At 44.2% G+C, this 18,064-nt stretch overlaps 1 protein-coding gene across 3 annotated transcripts in view; it reads left to right on the top strand.

Moving 5' to 3' along the window:
- LOC101675930 (C2 calcium-dependent domain-containing protein 4A) overlaps window positions 1-17,340 on the top strand; it is a 45,722-nt gene extending 28,382 nt beyond the window's left edge. Inside the window, exons 5-8 of one of the 3 annotated variants that reach the window (XM_045067474.1) lie at window positions 9,998-10,422; window positions 13,473-13,569; window positions 15,254-15,405; window positions 16,153-17,340. In XM_045067474.1, the coding sequence (XP_044923409.1) occupies window positions 16,193-17,233 (1,041 nt within the window). In that variant the 5' untranslated portion in view covers window positions 9,998-10,422; window positions 13,473-13,569; window positions 15,254-15,405; window positions 16,153-16,192 and the 3' untranslated portion in view covers window positions 17,234-17,340. Of the gene's footprint in view, window positions 1-9,997; window positions 10,423-13,472; window positions 13,570-15,253; window positions 15,418-15,525; window positions 15,961-16,152 lie in introns of those variants that run through there. The other 2 variants (XM_045067475.1, XM_013059432.2) reach the window with 2 other exon arrangements.
- Window positions 17,341-18,064: the final 724 nt, after the last annotated feature.

The following is an 18,064-nucleotide window of genomic DNA, read 5'->3' as shown; positions in this document are numbered from 1 at the left end:
AAGGCGCCAATTCTAGCCAAGGTGATAGGCTGAATCAAATGATTACCATGAGGTAGGGTGCAATCCAATTGGCCATCTGTGTATAACCTAGCATGATTGTATGATGTTCTCTGTGGGCTACATTCTCATTGGCCAGGCTCAACTATATGGCCTTTACTCTATAAAACCTGGCTGATGAGAATAGGAGGTCATCGCTTTCCCTTTGTGAAAGGTGACCCCGACCGGTCGGTTTTGGTTCTCGGTGCTGGTGCGAAATAAAGCCCTGCTTAACTTTAGCTTTGTATCGGTCTCGTCCTTTTGTCCACAGACCCTTCAGTATGAAACTCAGATACATCAAAATTGGAATAATATTTAGTTCTATATGTAATAGACAACATACTAGCTAGAGTGTGAAAGTGTCATTTGGAGCCCTCACTTGTAAAAGGCAGTAAGGAATGTTCTTACTGGAATTCTTTCATTGTTTAGGCTGTACCAGGACCCCAAGTCTGAACTCTGAGAAAAGGGTCATGGGAATGTGGGTAGTTTTGTTCTTTGGTCCATTGGTTTGCTCTAAAGATGCCTCTTTTTAGGCCCAACAGTGTCAAGTTCAGGCAACTGCCCCAGTGGCTTCACTTGGCCTAGGCAGACCTGGCTACAATGAACTTCACTGATGCCCTCAGTAATTATGTGCTCGATGCATAGCCTCCCCATGGAAACATGATGCTTTCTCCTTTCCAACATGCTTCTGTCTCAGGGATGCCAAATATGAATAGAAATGGAAATACCAGCTACCCCAATAGATCCAGAATCCATCTTTTCTTCAACTTGGACGGTTTATCCTTAAAACCTTGTTAGGTTTCTGTCATCTAATCAAACATAGTGGAAAAGGGGATTCTTCAAGCTGGCTGGTCTCCCATCTGGCTTGAAAGATACAAATGGCATCAGCTTTCAACTGTGATCAGGAAAAATTTGACTTAAGACAAGTAGCTGCACTTCTATAAAGAAAGAAAGGCTTCTACTTTTGCTAAAGCAGAAGTTACCAGTGAAAAGAAACAATTTACTCCATCACATACATACTACATTAATGTTTCTCTTTCACCTAACACTAGCTCCCACTTTGCCCTTTCCATGTCTCAGGCAATAATATTCTAAATAATGTATATGCTTTTAGCCTTCAAACAGCTGTGGAACTAGGTATTCTTACCCCAGTTATTACAAATGTTGAAAGTGAGGTACATTGGTTATATTCTTTGCCCAAGAACACATGGCTCTCAAACTTCTATTTTGTTTAATGAAAGGAATATAATTAAAATTAGAAGTGTTTGGGAAAATATAAAATATAGTACTTCTGTTATAATCTTCATGAATTAAAGTTTTGCTGTTTATCTGTTATCTTTTTAAGGTTGGGGTAGGCCAGAAAATTCAAGCTCAGGGTAATTTCAAAATGTTAGTTCTAGAACTTAGAAGTGACGTAGAAGTTTTGCAAAACATGGGAAAGATGGCTTCCCCCCTCTTCCTGCAAGGAACAGGTTTTATAATATTGGCTTTCCCTTCTTGGTGAACTAACTTTGGCCACTGCTCTCTGGGAAGCCTATTCCCTTGCCCATTGTTCTCTCAAAGAGCCCCTTTACAGCCCATGGAACTTTTAAGAATACAAGGTACAGGGACATGGCCAATTGTGTTTGCTAACAGTCTTTGAAGAAATTGTATTTAAGGGAAACACTAATTACAGAGACCATCTAGCACTTTAAGAAAGAATTTCTCTAAGCTGAACCAAGTTGTGTCATTCATAATATGTTATGCAGCAGAAAATTTTTTTTCAGAGCCTTTACAGTTTCCTTAAGCAGCAACTATTTTTCTTTGCAAATCAGGGATGAAGCAGGGTCTTGGCCCTATTGGTGAGCTTTCACATTGACCCAGGGAAAGAAACAGATTTGAAGAATCCTCTAGTTCAGAAGCAGAGGTGGAAAGATGACCCACTTGTTGTGATGGTGTGGACAGTTGATTTCGTTCCCATGGGGATTTCTGTCTGTGGCCCAGCACTGAAGTTCCATCTCCGTGAGTGCACTTTACTGATGGTAGTAAGAGCCATGAGAATCACGTCCCATCTCTGCCTACCACACAGCTTAACCTGGCTAATTCTTTGATTGCTAATTCTTTGATTTGATCCCAGATTGAATACCACTATGTTCTCTAGTGCTTCTTGTTTTCCCCAGAAAAAAGGAACATTTTTTGGACTTTCCAAAAACACTCGTCACATACCTTCATGCCTTGATTTATTAGCTCCTAAACTGAGCAGAAACTAAGACTCCCTTCTGGCATTACAGGACCTAGTGGCAGGTTATGAACTAAATTTTTGAAATCCGTCTAATACCAGGGAAGGTGATGAGATAAACAACATCTGTCTGTGGGAGGTTTTCACCCCAGTTCCCCCAGGACTGCCCTTTACCTTATGCTCTGTTCCCCCAAATGCTGGTGACCAATCTGCTCCTAGATTCTTTATTCGTGGTCAGGGCTGCTTGGACTTTCTGTGGAGACATCAGGAGTACCAAAGGTTTCCTAGCTCGTACCACTAAAGATCTGGAGATTTGGGGGAGCTTGAAATTTCTTGGAGCTTCATACTCCCTCTCAAAAAGCCATCTACATTTTATGTTTTATATGTCCTACTGCATGTGAAAAACTTTCTCGTAAAATGTCTGGAAAATGTACATAACTTCCCAGTTCCAGAGAAGGTAGTTTGAGAAGCATGGTGCTAATTACAGCTCACTGAGAGCACAGCAGATAGTGCCCCAGAGGAGGAATTTCTGAAGCCTGGAAATGAGAGGGTGTGGGGAGGTGGGGTCCAGGTAGCAATCTGCCTAACGAGAAGTTGTTACCAACAGGAACTTTAGACATAATTTAAACTCAAGTTGTTAATTGCTGATAGAAAACAAAACAAAACACCTCCCAGCTTGCTGAGAAGACAAAATGGTCACTGAGATGTATTTAGTGTTCTCTGAAGCTCTGTGTAAGTCACCTAATATTTTAAAAAGTGTGTGTGGGGGGGGTGTACTTAGATTTAGATTGATTTGTGTGAACTGTAAGCCAGTTTGTGCTTTTCCGTACAAACATTTCAGGGTGGAGCAAGCATTGACTACAGCTTAATTTTGGACACTGACCAGCATTAAAAACTAAGAAACAAATTAACCAAAGACAAAACTCTGTATGTCATTAAGAGTAAACCATTCTGTCTTATAGGAGCTTTCCCAAGTCACTGATTTTCTTCTTTGGGAATGAGTCAGAATCCTGACAAATGCTCAGTTGAGCCAGCATGTAGGTGCAATGGTGCAGCTCCTGGGCATTCCCATAACAGGCCTGAGGGCTTCTCCCAGAGGAAGATGTTAATGGCTTTCTACAGCAGCAGTGTTTAACTTGCCCTGAGCTGATAGATTTCAATGATATAGATTGATATGTGAATAAGTAGTGTGGGGTGCATTTTGCAGAGCCCACAGTTCACCTAGTGTGCTCATCTGTTAACCAATTGTACTTTTCAGTGGTTGTCCTATGAAAGCACCAAGCAAAACTCTTAAGTCTAGCAGGTATCCTGCATGGCAATTACTTTGTGATATGACTTTTACTTTGGCGAGGTATTTCAAACATCGTTTTACCTACCTAATCTTGTTCTTTCTTAAATCTCCCAGGCTCTGAAGTGGCCATTGTTAACATACAAACTTCATTTAAAGTCCCTTTTCTGATTTCTGCCTCTGGTGGTTAAGCAAATCACTATTTGGCTAATGTAGCCACAGGCCTACTTCTTACAAGGTTTATCATAATGGAAAAAAAAATAATTTCCTCTTATAATCTTTAGAGAAAAACTAATTTTTTCCCTATGACAAAGGTAACATATTGGGTTGATCCAGAAGAAATATTTAAGTAAAAGGAGAAAGATTAGAATAATCTATAATCTTACTACTTGAATTTTATGGCCATTCTTCTAAACTCTTCCCATATGTTTATCTTTTCCCAGAAATGGGATCATCCAGTGCCCGCTGTTTTATTCTCTTATAGTCTTCTACAACTTCCATTTTCATGATCTCCCTGTGGACGGCCCTTGGTTTATTTAATCAATGTGCTGTTGCTCACAGGTTACCAGACCCAAGAAGCTGCCCCTAGAGGGGCCTGGCTGTCACCTGGATGCACCCTAACAGCCCCAACAGTGTGATGTTCACTTGTCTTCTCCTGGGTGGGGCATGAGTGCCCTTGTGATTTATGAGGGATTGGTGGCGTATGTCAAACAGGGGACTCTTTGGGATTAGATGTTTCTGCTAATGGAGCAGAGGATGCCAGCTGGTGCTGAGTGGCCAGACCCTGCTTGGAGCATCACCCCATGTCACTCTGGAGTGAGAGCACTGTCACGCTGTGGAGTGCTGTCCTGACTACCGCCACCCCTCTTCAGTTCTTCGACACTCATTCCCCTCGCTGCCCACAAGTCACAGATAAATTCCTCTCCAGAAACTGCCGTAACTAAAGGGACCCACCATGATTAAGCCCACGGCCCTTTCCCTGGGGGAGTTTTCACCCAAAGACTGGTTGATGGGGAGGCTATAATTGCCTGTCCCCTGACCCCCAGTTTGGGACAACTCTTCAGGGCTCTTTTGGTTCCAGAGCTCTGCATGGTCCATGCTGAGACCTGTATTAGGACCACACAGCAGCTCTATTTCCCCTACCCAACTCTATTCACCCCCACAGATGTATCTCCCATGGAGACCTTCCAATAACTTTCCTCCATGTGTATTACTAGCTCAGTGTCTGCTTCCCTGGGAACCCAATCTGTGGCAGGCACTAAAAGTCTACATTTTTGGCCTGACATCAAGTTTATGTGCTTAGTATGTCTTACAGAGACAATACAAGTTAAATCATATGAGTTGTAATTGTAATACTTACAGGTTTCTCCACAATATTTATGTTGCTAAATAGCTAACATTTCCTTTCCAAGCTGAATCAGATCTGTCTCAGAGGTCTCTTGAGGAAGTCAACAAGCTGTGTTCTATGTTTGTCATTTCCTATGACTCTTACCCCACCATTTGGGCGTCCTAGGTCTGAGACACAGTTGATGGGGAGGTGGGTGGGTCCTTGGCCCAGGCCTTAGCAGGCCGCTCCCAGGCAGGCCAGTCTCCTCGTGGTGTCCTTCACCATGTGCTGGCTATGGGCCCTCTGGGCTCCTCTTGGTACTGATATGTACAGCCCCCTGTGTGGCCACACATGCCCTTCTCATTATGGAGGAGGAAAAATATTTTTACAATCTATTTCCTCTCTTGAAATTCAAGGCTTTACTCAGGAGTTTCCTTATTCAGGATGAGGGGATTTTATCCCTTCAGCAGCCACTGCTGGCCATCTGCCAATCTGGAGCAGCCTCAGGAAAGTGGCAGAGCCCTAGGCAGCCTGGCTAACTTTCATATTTCCCAGGAGAGGAAACAATTGTAAATCTCTCTGCTCAAGAAACAGAAGTGGAGGGGTGACCTCTGATTCCTGTGCAGGGAATGGGTGACTCAATTTTTATGAAGATTCCTACCTTTTTTCCTGGTTTAGGTTCTGAAATTGCCCCCCTCCTTCCCTATATGACATTGGGCTGGGGGGCCATTGCTGACAGATGGCTCAGACAAAGTACAAGTTAGCCACTATTACAGGTTCAGCTGTGCCGCACCCCCCCAAAAAAAAACCTATGTTGAAGACCTAACCTCAGGAACCTCAGAAGGTGAATACATTTGGAAATAAGATCTTTGCAGATGTAATGAGTTCAGATGAGGTCCTACCAGAGTAGGGTGGGCTCTTTATCCAAAAGGATGGTGTTATAAGAGGAGGAGAGACTGGGAGACACAGACATAGGAGAGAACACCACAAGATGACAAGGCAGACAATGGAATGCCACAAGACTGGGAACTCCCAAGTACCACAATGAGGATGAGTCAAGGAAGGGTTCTCCCTTACAGGGATCCATTGACATGATTTAGGAGCTGAGAGGTCCATTTCTAGCTTAGTGAGACCAAAAGAAAAGCTAACAGAGCAGCTGGGGAACTGTAAAGTTGTTCTCCGGATTTGGCTGGGGCCCGGGAGGCGCTTCCTTGTAGGACCTTATGTAGCTGCTTTGTAGAATTTTTGGATTCTGAGAATGAAGCCCTACAAAGGAATTTGAAGATTACCTGGTATCATTGAGTGTCATGTTTCACGTGGAGAAAATGAGATCTGGGGAGGTTAAGTGACCTACCCAGAGGCCAACTGGTAAACAGTAGAGACAGGTCTGGAGCCCACAAGCACTTTGAGATACAGGCCAGTTTGCTTGTCCCAGCTTTGGACTCCCTTCTAGGCCTGTCAAAACACTGTACAAAGTCCTGAAGAAACTCTAACACAGATCTGCCATGACTTCTCAAAGCTACTAAGGTCAGCAGCCTGGGCTTTGGGGGCAGGTCCATCAACTTTTTTGAGCCTCAAGTGATTTCTGAAGACAGTGTTAACATCACAGACCTTAGGCTTTTGTATCAGATAACAGCTTTTAGATTCTAGGTCTGTGGTTGGTGACCAAGTAACTTTAGGAGAAGTTATTTAAACGTTCTCAGTCAGGATTTATGTTTAAATGCTAGGACATTGGAAACTTGCAAGATTGGTGAAAGGTCAGATAAAAAATTCTTTGCAGAGAGCTTGGGCCAGAGTTGTTACCTACCAAAATGAGTTGTTTTTCCTCCTTTAGTTTCTTTCTAAGATCCCATTTGTGCCTGAAAAATTTAACCTGATATAGGAACAAAGAGTATAGTAACAAAATACCACTGTTGCCATTACCATTAATATCACTACCATAAAATAGATAAGATTTACTGAGTACATGCCAGACACTATATCCTAATGGCTTTACATGGATTACTAATCAGCATAACCCTAGGATATAATTAGAACTATTAACTTGCTTTTATAGGTGACAAAACTGAGGTTTACATAAATTAAGAAACTTGCCCAGGCTCACACAGCCAGATCATGATGGAGATGGACCCAGACAGTCTGTCACTAATACGAAAGGAAAATCAAAATGAGCCACATTCAGTCCTGGGTGTCCACCAGGAAAATAGAGCAGTCCTATTACAAGGGAGGAAACTGTAGGCTGTTTACATCTAATTCCTTACAGTTACCAAAGTGTGTCCATTCACAGCATTTGGGGAATTGTCCATAATCTTAAAGAACTTGGTAGATAAGTTGTGGCTTTAAAATAAAAGTCAGGAGGAGGTGAAGTGTAGCCAAGATAGGATAAATAAGTCCTTTGAGATGATATTTGAAATATTCAGACAAAAATGCCTGTCGTACTCAGATCTATGACCAGACATTCAATGGTTTATAAGTTGACATGATCCAGGAATCCTTATAAGATCTCTATCTCATGATTGTCCAGACTATTTGAATACCCCCAAAGATGGGGAGCATATCACCTCCTAAAAAAGCCCTACTCACATTTAGGGAGCACTGGCTGGAAATTCTGCCAATTGCTGGCTTAACAGTCTAAATATGAATAAGCAAAACTTTTAAAACATCAGAAGAAAATGGAAAAAAATATCTTTATGACCTAGGGGCAGGGAATTCTTTCTTAAGCAAAATCATGAAAGAAAAAATTGATATATCTGATTACATTAAACTTTTAAAACTCCTATTTCTCAAAGGACATCATAAAAGTATGAAGAGCAAGTCACAGGGTGAAAAGACATTTACAGCACTTAAATATGACCAAAAAAGAAGTGTCCAATGTGTGTATATATGTATAAGAGAAGGAAATAGCACTATAAAAACATACAAAGTGAAAGACTTCTTAAAAAGAATTTTATAGGGGTACCTGGGTGGCTCAGTCAGTTAAGCATCTGCCTTCAGCTCCGGTCATGATCTTGGGGTCCTGGGATCGAGCCCCACCTAGGGCTCCTTAATTAACGTGGAGTCTGCTTCTCCCTTTCCTTCTGTACTGCCCCCACTCGGCTTGTGCTCACTTTCTCTCCCAAATAAATAAAATATTTTAAAGAATTTTATAGAAGAAATCTGAATGGCTAATTAACATATGGAAAATTGCTCAACCTCAATTGTAAATGAGAGAAATACAAATTAAAACTATGATTTTTAACTTCATTGCCTTGGTTTGCTAGGGCTGCAATAACAAAACACCATGGACTAGCTGGCTCAAACAACAGAGAATTCTTATTTTTTAAGTTTTTATTTAAATTTCAGTTAACATACACTGTAATATTAGTTTCAGGTGTACAATGTAGTGATAGCTTTATCTCTCTGCATGGAGATAAAGAAGATTGGAGACTAGAGGTCTGGAGACTAGAGATTAGAAGTCCAAAATCCGGAGTGCCTGGATGGCTCAGTGGGTTAAGCCTCTGCCTTGGGCTCATGTCATGATCTTAGTGTTCTGGGATGAAGCCCCACATTGGGCTTTCTGCTCGACAGGGCGCCTGCTTCCCCCCCACCCCGCCCCTGCCCCTTGCCTGCCCCTCTGCCTACTTGTGATCTCTCTCTCTCTCTGTGTCAAATAAATAAATAAATCTTAAAAAAAAAAAAAATGTCCAAAATCCAGGTGTGGGTAGCATTGATTTTTTCTGAGGGCCTTTCTTCTGGGTTTTCAGATGATGGTTTTCTCCCCATGCCTTTGCACAGTCCTCCTCCGTGCATGCCTGAGTCCTAACTCCAAATGTGGTCCCACTTGGAGGCACTGAGGGTAAGGACTTCACATATGAACTTAGTTAGGAAGGACACAGTTTAGCCCACAACACAGTCTTTTAAACCATATTAACATATTAACAGTCTTTTAAAAGCTGATAATACAAATGTAGTTGAAGGAAGATATGGAACAGCAAGAAATGTTATCCACTGCTGATGAGAAAAGCGAGTTTGCATTAAAACTGAAGATGCAAATACCCTATTACCAGCTCTTCTATTTCCGGAAATGTACTCTAAAAAATCTGTGTACAGGTGGCTGAGAAGACATGTATACAAATGACCATACCGGCACTAGAAAACTGGAGACAATCGCAATGTTCATCGGCAAAAGAAATGAAGTACATTTTTACAGTGGAATTCTCTCTGACAGTGAAAACGAATGAACTAGACCTGTACACAGATATGTAAATGAGTCTTAAAAACAGAATGTTGAATAAAGAAAAACTGCAGAAGAATGTTTGTAGTCTTAACCATTTTTATAAAGTTCAAAACCAAAAAATAAACAGAATAATTTGTAGGGATATGTACTAGGGCATAAAACCAATATTTAGAGAAAGACAATAAGCCTCAAATTCAGGATAATATTTAACTCTGGGACAACAAAGAGACAAAAAGGTGATCGAGAAGAATTATAGGGGGTTTCAACTGTTTTGAAAACTTATTTCTTAAGCTGGTTGGTGGATAAACAAGTGTGTACTATATTATGTTTAGGGCCGTTTTTGCATTCATTAAAGGTTATATAATTTTTTAAAAAAATGCTTAAAAAGGAAAAATTGAGCGTGTGAACAGGGTCTAGATCTTGTGGACAGTAAAAGAAAAATAAGCGTTCAACAGGGATGTTGCTCTTAGTCAACCCTGTTAGTGACGAGAAGAGAATGGAATACTTAAAAATCTGGTTATTACTTGTAGAGAAAAGAAATCAGTGATCAACTAGAATGAAACGGTTGGGGATCAAGACAGGAAGTTCGTTTTCTGATAGCTCATGAGAAAAGTATAAGTGGTTACCTGTTAACTGCCATGTTCATCAATTTAGTAAGTCGTATCAACTACTTGATTTAACATGAGTACAATAATAAATCACTTTCATAATGTAAATGCACCTACATGGTTGAATTTTTAAAAGACTATTTATTTGACCTAAGGAGATTCAAATAACACTAACAACAGTGTAGATAACTTGAATTAAGCAATAAGAGTTCTTTTAAGACAAGCATCATAGGAATTAATGTACTAACTTCCTTAGAGTAGAAATGAAAAGTTAATGCTAGTTTCTTACCTGGTTCCTTTTTAGGCAAAAATACAAACAATTAAGGTAAATTCTCAAAAAGGGGAGGAAGATATATATAAAAAGGGATTCTTAACCTCAAATGAACTTCAGCCTCTGTTTGAAAAGATGAGATACAAACGCACTTGGAGGAACACCCAGTTAAGTAGCAGCGCGAGACTGTGCCTGATTTCAGCAGCCATCTGACACCCGTGTGACAGACCTGTGCTGGGCCTGCGGAATGGGGGTGAAAGTCTCGGTCAAAGAGACCTGCGGGAGAAACAGACAGGCAAGCAAACGTCTTGAATACCATAGGAGAAGTACTCTCATAGCGGACTGCATGGCCCAACCCTGGGAGGTCAGGGAAGGCTTTTAGGAGAAGACAAAGGAATGAAGAGGACTGTTAAAGGCAGATGGCCGCTGGGAACAGCATGAACAAAGAAAGACCTGAGGTGAGTGAATATGCGCTTTCAGGGAACAGCGAGTACAGGGACTGCAGTCCTAGGCGTGGTGGGAATAGCTGGAGATTGTGGCTGGGAGCGGCCAGATCATGAAGACTCATACTCCAAGCAGAGCACTTTGGGCTTTATCCTAGAGGCAGTGAGGCAACACAGAAGGCTCGAAGTCCGGGAGTGACCTGATCAGGTTTGCTTCTTAGCTCCAGGGAGGAGTGGGAGGGCAGGCTGCTTGCAGGTGGGGGACCGTGACAGCCCGGAGAAGCATGCACAAAGAGATTAAACTGAATCCCTGGGGATCAACCAGAGGGAGACTGCAGAAGAAACTCTGGGAACAGCAGCATTTCAACGTGGGCAAAAGCAGAGGAAAGTAGCCAGAAGGAGAAAACATGCAAATGTGCTTAAATGTCTGAGTTACTTCTCACTTCCTCATGACAATTTGTGTCCAAGCTGCTTTTGCTTTCCAGTGTATTTTTTAAATCCCCTGGGTCACAAGCAATGGTAAACATTGTTTTGGGAGAAGAACATAAGCTATGGAGTCAAGACCAGGTTTGTATCTTGAAGGAAACACTGAGTCTCAATGTCCTCCTCTATAAAATGAGCATTAGACTGACATGATTGTTATGAAGAATAAACAAGGGCGATATTTGTAAAACTGACTAGAAGTACTGCATACATTGAGTACCTAATGTGTACATAAAGGAGACTAATCTCTGACAGGAAAGGAGAAAGCCCAGTGAGCTGAAGATTCTTAAAAGATAACCATAAATTAGTCTAGACAGTTATCTGGAGGGAGAAGCAAACAAATGGAAGAATCTAGACACTCCTCCTCTGGAAAAAGAAAAAAAGGAAATTGATAACCTTGATTTTTATTTGTTAGCTTGATAAACATTCAGTCGGGATAATATTAAATATTCAGCAGTTGTTTCTTGGTGGACCAAGAATTAGTTTTAAGTTGTTCCATGTATTTTTCATTAACCAGCTTTAAAAGCATTCAAATGTAAACATGGACTTAATATGTTTTAGCAAACTAAGCAATTTTGAAAGTTTTACATGGGAAACTTAATCCAAGGACATTATTTCAGTAATAATAACCAAAATTCCCGGAGCCCTTTTATGTCCTTTGTGCTTTCTATGTCCTATCTCTAATCCTCACAAGATGGAGGTAAGATAATATTAATAAATAAGATTGGACTCAGAGGATTTTACTAACTTGGCTAAGGTCACTCGTATGGAAAATGTCAGAGTGGGATCGTGAACCCAGGTTTCAGAGACTCCAAAATTCACTGCTATGCCTTCCCTTCGCTCTGAAGGAAAATCAGAGAAAAGAGGCCCATGACCAAAACTTGTCAGTCCTAGAGGGCTTTCAGGAGGTCGTAATGTTTGAACAGAGTTCCAGAAAAGTGGATAGGAATCTTGAAGGGGGGGGGTGGTTTGATATAAAAGGAACAGGAAACAGGGAAGCTTGCAGGAAACAGCAAGTAGAGGATTGAGGCACTTTATGATTTACAAAGTATGTTCACAAGCAAGTTCCCACTCTGTCTTTAGAAAACAATGTTCATCTTTCCCATCTAATAGATAAAAACAAGTCATATTGGAGGTGCAATGACTTGTTTGAGGACAATGAAAAAGTGAATTGCAGCACTAGAGTTCAAAGTCAGCTCTGGTGATGCCAGATTTTTGGCTCATGTTCTAGTACTGTGGCAGCTACAAAGAATAGAAAAACTTCACTACATCGCTTCCATTATAACTTCATTTCCGATTTTATCATATCGTCCTTACCCTTCTTTCTTTCTGGGTCAGTTACTTCATCCTCTTCTTTTTCTTTTATTTTATCATCGTGTTGCACCTGTATTTGTAAGCTTGCTCTAACTTTCAATGAACCAGGGCATAAATTGATAAAAACTCCAATGCCCACAAAAAAAGAAATAGTGTCTATGTTGTATATTCCCATCTAGTTCTGGCCTTTAGGAGACCGCATCTTTATCCAATTGTGATGTTAAGGGATATATAGCCTTACATATTGTTAACTTCATGGACTGTTCCAACGGAAACCCGCTTCCGTGTTGCTACAGTCTTTTTGATGATGATTTTCCATGACTGTATTTTTTTTCTGTAAAGGAGACATGGCCATTCCCATGTTCTTCTGGTTTTCCAAGGTTCTTCTGGTTTTCCAAGGCTGGTGGACTGTGAGGGTCCTGTGGGATTTTCACAACCCTAAGTCTTCCCATTGCAGCCTCTTTCACTGCCTTCATATCTTGTCCATCCCATTTTAGGGTTATGGGTGTTGGTACATGTTAGTTTGGGACCTAATTTATGGTTCCTTACTCAATCCATTGCATTTCTTTTCCATTTTTATCGTCAGGCTCTAATTCGTAAGTTCCCTGGGTCTTTGTTACATAAATCCCCTTAAACCCTGTTTTGGAAAAAGGTATGATATAAATAAAGAGAGTGATCACACTTCCGGGGAGGATAAGGATTCTGTTTACAAAACAGCACTATTGTGCAAAACCAGTGATTTCCTGCTTATGACAATTGCCTGTGGTAAGCTATTAGGTGCTGGTATAAACAATAGGTGTGTAGTTTCAACCCAAGGCTTTGGAACAAAGGTCTCTTTTTCTTTTATCTAACCACCCAGAGAGGACATGGGTTCAGAAAAAATAGCTCTGAAGGAGACACTCTAGGGAAATGGTTATAAGCATACAGCATAATGAGCCAGAAGGATCTGGATTTGACTCCCAACCTTGCTTTGCATGGCTATAAGCCTCTAGACAAGTTGTTTCTCTTCTTTGAGCCACAGTTTCTTCATCCTTACCTACTTTAGTGGGTTGTTTAGGGATTAAATAAAACCCAGTATATAGTGAGCGTTCAGTAAATGTTAATATTATTCTTGGGATAGATTATTTGAAATAACAATGTCAAAGCTTTAAATGCAAGACAGTGGTGGACCTTATGTGGTCATAAGGCACAAAACAATGAAACAATCGGAGTGATCAGAGTTTCCACTGAAACACAACAAAAAGGCATTGTTTTTCACTTTTTCCCAGTGTGATTTCAGAATCAGGAAGAAAATCAGGCCTCTAACTGTGGACACAGCCTGCAGCTATGGGCTTAAATGAATGAATGACTGGAGTGTATTCTGGGGTAAGTAATTTAATTTCCCTGTATCTCACTGTCTTTTCTGTAGAATATTGATTCATGGAAAACTAATGGTTTTAGAAAACCCTCTAGATAAGGACTGGGTTTCCAGCCCTGCTTATGTTGTCCTATGAACATGAAAGCGCTGTCAGCATAACGACTCAAATCCCACGTCCTGCTTTTGGTGGCATTTACCCACTGACAAAATGTTTGTGTGTTCCTGCCACAAAGGCCCTCGGGAGAGCCATTTTCATTGAGGTCTAATTTGAAGTGAGCCAGCACATTGGCAGGACCGAATGCTGGTGTTTTCTGCTTTTGAGAAGACCATTTGCCTGCAAATCTGCAGAGGGTCTGAAGAATCAGAGGGACTGATGCACTCAGAGACCCCCGGGACAGCTCTGCCTGCAAGTTTGGCTTTGGTAGGATGGTTACTGTTCCCTGGTTGCAAGATTCATGCTTGTCCCATCAAAAAAGCATATACCAAAGGAGAACAGTGATCAGTTAAGAAAATATTATTACTAACATGGGGAAACATTCACTCTCCTTACTTCTAAGGATTTGGAAATAATGGTTACTTATTTCAAAGCAAGGATAGTAGAAAATGCTTAACAGTAGACTGAGTAGCTAAGTATTAACGTTCTGGGTGTAAAGTGTAATACAAGCCACACACACACAAAGTCTGACACACAACAGACTTAGCCAATTATATTGAACTAAAAAAGGGAAGGAAGGAAGAAATTAGTAAAAAGTTGGGACTTGGGAAACAGCATATTATTCATAGTTTGAAGGACCCTAGACAAATCTCTTAACCTAAGCCTCAGTTTCTCATCTGGTAAACAGGAGCAATGTCCACCTCACCGGTTTACTATGAGAAATTGAATAATGTCCTTAGAGGGGTAGGTGGTTAAAAGCACCTGACAGTCATAAGACCTGGATTGTAGATCAGGCTCAATTCCACACAATGTAATTCACTCAAATATTTACTGAGCACTTATTATTTGCCTGGCATTGTATTCCAGGTGCTGGAATTGGATAGAAGATTAATAAGACAGGCAGATTTGTCCCTTGTATAGGGCAACTAGGAGGGAGGCAAACCCAGATTCTGAATCCTAGCACTCTTATTTTATTATACCTACATTCAAAAGAGGTCCCCAAACACCCTGAAAGAGTCGTTCCAGCCTTTGCCCTCAAGAAACTCCTAGTCTATTGGGGGAGACAACCTGTAAACCAAAATTCCAAAGCAGCATGCTAAATGCAGCAATGCTGGTACATAAAAGATAATGTGGAAGGAATAAGGAGGGACTGATGAACTGTAGAGAGGGAGTTGGGTAAAGGTTCCTGAAGGGGATGCTTGTCTGGCTGAATGATGGAAAATAAACGAGTTCCTACAGAGAGAAAAAGCAGAGGAAGGGCATTTCAGATAGCAGGAAGCATCACATGCAAAGCCAAGTAAACAGGAAGTAGCTAGTTCCAGGTTCTGCCATTAACTGGCTTTATTTAACCTTTATGGAATTTCCTCAAGTCCCTCTGGGCTTCCAGTTTTCTCATATTAGAAAATGAAGGTGTTGGGGGACGGGGTGGGGCGTGGAAAGAGGCAACGTAGATTTTCCGTAAAGGGCTTTCTAACTGGTCACTCCCTACTGAAGCAGAAAAGGGATGGCTTTGGGAATATCAAGTGTTATTTTTCTAGAGTGTGAGCCAGAGGCCCCATCTCTTGTGACAACAGATGACAGGCTGCCGACATTCAGATATGTTTGCAAAATCCACCCAGTTCATCAGTATTTACGGCATTGACTGAGCAGGCTATTAAGGAGGTCACCATCCAGCAGAGGGAACCCTGTAGTAAGTACACGGGTACGTGGAAACTCCATCTACACGTGGCGGGTGCGTGGAGGGAGTAAAATAGAAGAACCTCGGGCGTGTCCGTCACGCGCAGGCTGACAGGCTTTAGCTCCTAGCAAAAAACTTCCTGGTTCCTCATCCTGTTTCACTTTCTCCAAGAGGCCACCAGCATGTTCCGCCGCCAAGTTCTCCCTGGGCACGGCAAACGGGCATGCTCTTTTCACCTGCAATCTTTTTCCAGGCCTGTGTAAGGGGCTCTGTGCACGCCGAGAGGATGCAGGTCCCAGGACTGACCACACGGTCACGCCCAAGCATCCGCTGCCGGGCCCGGGCAGCGGCGAGCAGGGCGAGCGGGGCTGGCTTGGAAGGCGGGCTGTCCAGGGCCTCCAGGGGTTGGGCTCCCGGCCGGCTGGGCGGGACTCGGGCTGCCAGTATAAGGCAGGGGCGCCACTGTCCCAGCCAGAGTGCTGAAGCTGGCGCCCCAGCCAGGACCGGGAGGCAGCTAACCCTGAACTTGCAACTCTTGACCCTGAGTGACTGGAGAAGGAAGGAAAGGTCTGATATCGATTTGTTCGTTTATTTAGTACCGATGAGTGGAAGGCGGGCAGGCCTGTGGTGCGGGAGAGCTGGGCTTGGATTAGCCAGGGATCGTAGGCCGTTGGTACACTCGGAGGGCCCCGGGGAGCGGTCCAGCCACTTCCCGAGGGGCTCCAGGCGTCCACGCTCACCAACTTCTCTCCTCCGCAGGAGCACTTCTTGCCACCACTCCCAGCCTCAGCCTCTGAGGATGCGGCTCCTTGGGAAACTGCGCGCCTCCGCTCCGGAGCCTGCTTTCTCCAACGTGCTCACTCCGGCCCGCATCCCCGAGTTCTGCATCCCGCCCCGGCTGCCCGCGCCCTGCGCACCGGAGTCTCCGCCTCCGGCCGCGGCTCTGCCCCGGCGCTGCGCTGCTGAGCCAGACCTGTGGCCCGGAGGAGCCTACGGTGCCGCGGGACATACGGACTGGGACCCGCGCTCGCAGGCCGCGCTCTCGCTGCCGCACCTGCCGCGCGCACGCACTGCCTACGGCTTCTGCGCGCTGCTCGAGAGCCCGCACACCCGCCGCAAGGAGTCACTCTTCCTCGGGGGCGCCGGCGCCGCCCCGCTCCTGCTCCCGGGCGCAGCCCCGGTTCCCGACCCCGCGCTCCCCGCCGGCCCCCGGCAGACCCCGGACGTGCCCGCGCCGCCGCCCCGCGCCCACCGCCTCCTGCGCGCCCCCGAAGGACTGCTGAGCCGCGCGCTGCGGGCCCGGAGGGGCCGTGGCCTGGCGCGCGCCCGCTCCGTGTCCAGCGGGGACGACGACGACGACGAGCGCGGCGCCGGCTCCCGGCCCCCGGCCCGGGCCCCCTCCGCGTCCCCGCCGCCGCCTCCACCGCCTGGCCCGGACCCGCGGCCCGAGCGCCTGGAGGCCGAGGGCATTGTGGCCCTGGGCCACGACAGGGGCGCCCTGCGCCTGGCCGCCGAGTACAGCCGGGCCAGCGGGCGGCTCCGCGTGCGGCTGCTCGGCGCCGAGGGCCTGCCCGCAGGGACCGCCGAGCCCCGCGCCGTGGGCTGCCGCGTCACCTTCGTCCTGCGCTCTCCAGGCAAGACGCGCCCGCAGCGCAGCGCCGTGGTGCGGCCGAGCCGCAAGGCCGCCTTCGACCAGGACGTGTGCCTGGACGGGCTGTCGGAGGAGCAGGTGCGCCGCCTGGCCGTGCGCGTCCAGGCGGAGAAGCGGGGCCGCGGCCGCGAGCGGGGCCGCTGGCTGGGCCAGGGCGAGCTGCTGCTGGGCTCCCTGCTGCTCCCCTGAGGGCGCTCGGGCCTCGGGCCCTCCCCTTGGGGCGCTCTCCGCGCGCTGGGACCTCGGACCCGGACAGCCCCTTCGGACAAAATAAATGCTATTTATTCATTTTTCTATTTATGATCTTGTTTTATTGACAGTTTAGTTTTTAGATGTCTGTTTTTGCCATTGTTGGTAGTGATGGAAAAAATGAAGTTCTCTATTCACGACATCCAATCCTTTTTTCCAGACCATTTTTACGTTCAAAGGGAAAGAGGCTGGAAGGGAGAAAAAGTAACTACACCCAATCTGCCTTGATTATCCTCCCTGCTTTATGATAACGCTAAAGGTTTGTTATTTTTTAAGTTATTATTTCAGAACGCTGCCCAATGCTAAGATTCACATATACAGCTTTACATATTTTGGTGTGGCATAGGTTCATATCCTCACTGATGCCCAGATATCAGAGTCGGACATTCTGCAATAAGCATATCTTGGTGGAAAAAGAATTTCTTTCCCATTAAGCAAAAAGGATTCTTCTGAAAGTGAAGTTTTTAAAAAATGCTAAAGAAAAGTAAAAGGGCGAGGAGGATCTTTCCAAAGATGGTCATGTAGGGAATTGATAATCCTGGCATCCCCCTCTTCCTTCTCCAGAAGGAGCCCTGGGAAATCTTGCTGTTTCAGAAGACACATCTTTTTGCCTCTGTAAACATACTGATATTTTTGTGGCATTATTTCCACCTAGCTATGTATTTAAGTTACACAGTAATCAATGCCTCTGCAATAGGATTTTCTCTGCAATGAATTGAAAAGTAAACTGTCAACTTTTTGAACCCTGGATTTTAAGAGAGGGTTTCTTAA

This window comes from Mustela putorius, unplaced genomic scaffold (assembly GCF_011764305.1).
Source record: "Mustela putorius furo isolate JIRA1106 unplaced genomic scaffold, ASM1176430v1.1 tig00003896_pilon_pilon_pilon, whole genome shotgun sequence".
In the NCBI taxonomy this organism is placed as follows: Eukaryota; Metazoa; Chordata; class Mammalia; order Carnivora; family Mustelidae; genus Mustela; species Mustela putorius.
Note: the sequence above shows the minus strand (reverse complement) of the source record. Positions and strands in the feature narration are given on the sequence as shown.